Source organism: Nansenia antarctica (assembly GCF_963989245.1).
Source record: "Nansenia antarctica genome assembly, chromosome: 1".
NCBI lineage: Eukaryota > Metazoa > Chordata > Actinopteri > Argentiniformes > Microstomatidae > Nansenia > Nansenia antarctica.
In genome coordinates, this window is record NC_137674.1 from 87,953,132 (window position 1) to 87,955,756 (window position 2,625).

Sequence of the window (2,625 nt, forward strand, 5' to 3'; positions counted from 1 at the left end):
TGTTTGTCTCTCTGTCTCTGTCTGTCTTTGTCTCTCTTTCTGTCTCTCTCTCTCTGTCTGTCTGTCTGTCTCTCTCTCTGTCTCTCTCTGTCTGTCTGTCTGTCTGTCTCTCTGTCTGTCTCTCTGTCTCTCTCTCTCTCTCTGTCTCTCTCCCTCTGTCTCTCTCTCTCTGTCTCTCTCTGTCTCCCTCCCTCCCTCCCTCTCTCCAGTTTGACTTTGTGGAGTTGTTGGACGGGCGGCGGCTGCTGTCCCAGGACGTCCAGGGGGGTCTGGAGGCGCCCCTCGCTCTGCAGCGCAGCCTGCCCCCCCCCGCCACCCATGACACCGGCTTCATCCAGTACCTGGACTCTGGAGTCTGGCACCTGGCGCTCTACAACGACGGCAAGGAGACAGAGACTGTGTCCTTCCTCACCACCGCCATAGGTGAGTCTAACCCTAACCTTAACCCTGGGTCATAGGTGAGTCTGGCCACATGTTGAAATGTCCTTGGGCAAGACACTGAACCTCAAATTGCTCCCAATGAGCGGGCCAGCGCCTTGCATTTGCAGCTTGCCGCCATCGGTGTGTGAATGTGTGTGTGAATGGGTGAATGAGAGGCCGTTGTAAAGCGCTTTGGAATAAGGCGCTGTATAAGTCAGTCTGTTTACCCACCGCACACCTGCAGGCCTACAGCCTCGTAACAGCCACCAGTAGGCCTCTATACATCAGGTGTAACACCGTAAGTAAAAATGAATCGGACCCCATTTCTTCTAGTGTTCAATAGCCCTGAAAAATCCGGGTTAATCAAGGGGAATTAGAATGTTACAGAAATCAAGATATCATTGCTAACGCTCTCAGCGCTCCCTGGATTATGAATTATGAATGACGCACGCGCAGAGATCATAACACACTCATTAGGCTGAGTGTCTTAGGCGAGTTAGGGGGTCCGGCTACTGGGAGACCAAAGGGGGATTTGCATAGTCGACTCAAAGTGTGATTGCGCCCTCCCTCCCGCCAGTGCCGTTTCTACCATAATCTGATCCAATTTCCCATCTAGTTTCCATACATCAAACAGAGGTTATTTCTGGCGTATTTCTTGACCGGCGGTTGCTGCTGTGTGCCAAGACAGAGAGACAGAGAGAGAGACAGAGAGACAGAGAGGCAGAGAGACAGAGAGGCAGAGAGAGAGACAGAGAGACAGAGAGGCAGAGAGACAGAGAGGCAGAGAGGCAGAGAGACAGAGAGGCAGAGAGAGAGAAAGACAGAGAGACAGAGAGGGAGATAGGCAGAGAGGCAGAGACAGAGAGACAGAGAGGCAGAGAGACAGAGAGGCTGAGAGACAGAGAGACAGAGAGGCAGAGAGACAGAGAGGCAGAGAGAGAGACAGAGAGGCAGAGAGGAGAGAGGCAGAGAGACAGAGAGGCAGAGAGACAGAGAGGCAGAGAGACAGAGAGAGAGAGGCAGAGATGGAGAGAGACAGAGAGACAGAGAGAGAGGTAGAGAGACAGAGAGACAGAGAGAGAGGCAGAGAGACAGAGAGAGAGACAGAGAGGGAGAGAGAGGCAGAGAGACAGAGAGAGACAGAGCAGACAGAGAGGCAGGAGAGGCAGAAGAGACAGAGAGGCAGAGAGAGAGAGAGCAGAGAGAGAGAGAGGCAGAGAGAGAGAGAGAGACAGAGAGGCAGAGAGAGAGAGAGAGAGACAGAGAGAGAGAGGCAGAGATAGAGAGAGAGAGAGAGAGAGAGAGAGAGAGATGAGAGAGATGAGAGAGAGAGAGAGAGAGAGAGAGAAGAGAGAGAGAGAGAGCGGCTCAGCTCAGACAACGCATCCTTCCTTCACTGTGCCGAGGTGATTTAGTTTCAAAGTGTATTTGATTAGCGCGGCTGTGGGACTAGGTGTGTGAGGGTACTGGTGGAGGTACAGGCTGTGTCTCAGGAGGTAGAGGCTGTGTCTCAGGAGGTAGAGGCTGTGTCTCAGGAGGTAGAGGCTGTGTCTCAGGAGGTAGAGGCTGGTGGAGGTAGAGGCTGTGGTTCAGGAGGTAGAGGCTGTGGTTCAGGAGGTAGAGGCTGTGTCTCAGGAGGTAGAGGCTGGTGGAGGTAGAGGCTGTGGTTCAGGAGGTAGAGGCTGTGTCTCAGGAGATCGAGGCTGGTGGAGGTAGAGGCTGTGGTTCAGGAGGTAGAGGCTGTGTCTCAGGAGGTAGAGGCTGGTGGAGGTAGAGGCTGTGGTTCAGGAGGTAGAGGCTGTGGTTCAGGAGGTAGAGGCTGTGTCTCAGGAGGTAGAGGCTGGTGGATGTAGAGGCTGTGGTTCAGGAGGTAGAGGCTGTGTCTCAGGAGATCGAGGCTGGTGGAGGTAGAGGCTGTGGTTCAGGAGGTAGAGGCTGGTGGAAGTGTGAGAGGACTAGGTGTGCGAGGGTGTGCGAGGGCCTGAGGTGTGGGCCTCCACCGGGGTGGCAGCTGGGAGCTGTTCTCTTCTGTTCTCTCAGGCTCTTTATTTAAAACCTCCCGGGCCTCCTGAGGCCATCTGTGACGGCGGGGGGGGCGCCAGGCGGGCGGGTCGATGGAAGCTGTCCTCCTCACCAACCAGAGACACGCCGAGGTGGACCTTAACCCCCCCCCCCTCCTCCCGCTGTCCCAGCCACAGCTGTAAT

The 2,625-nt window shown here is 54.9% G+C and overlaps 1 protein-coding gene across 1 annotated transcript in view; it reads left to right on the forward strand.

Moving 5' to 3' along the window:
• The window catches only part of tenm4 (teneurin transmembrane protein 4), a gene marked incomplete at both ends in the record, with an annotated part of 257,838 nt that overhangs the window by 99,724 nt on the left and 155,489 nt on the right, over nt 1-2,625 (forward strand). Inside the window, one exon of the mRNA XM_080526836.1 lies at nt 210-423. Within this exon, the coding sequence (XP_080382962.1) occupies nt 210-423 (214 nt within the window). The remainder of the gene's footprint in view (nt 1-209; nt 424-2,625) is intronic.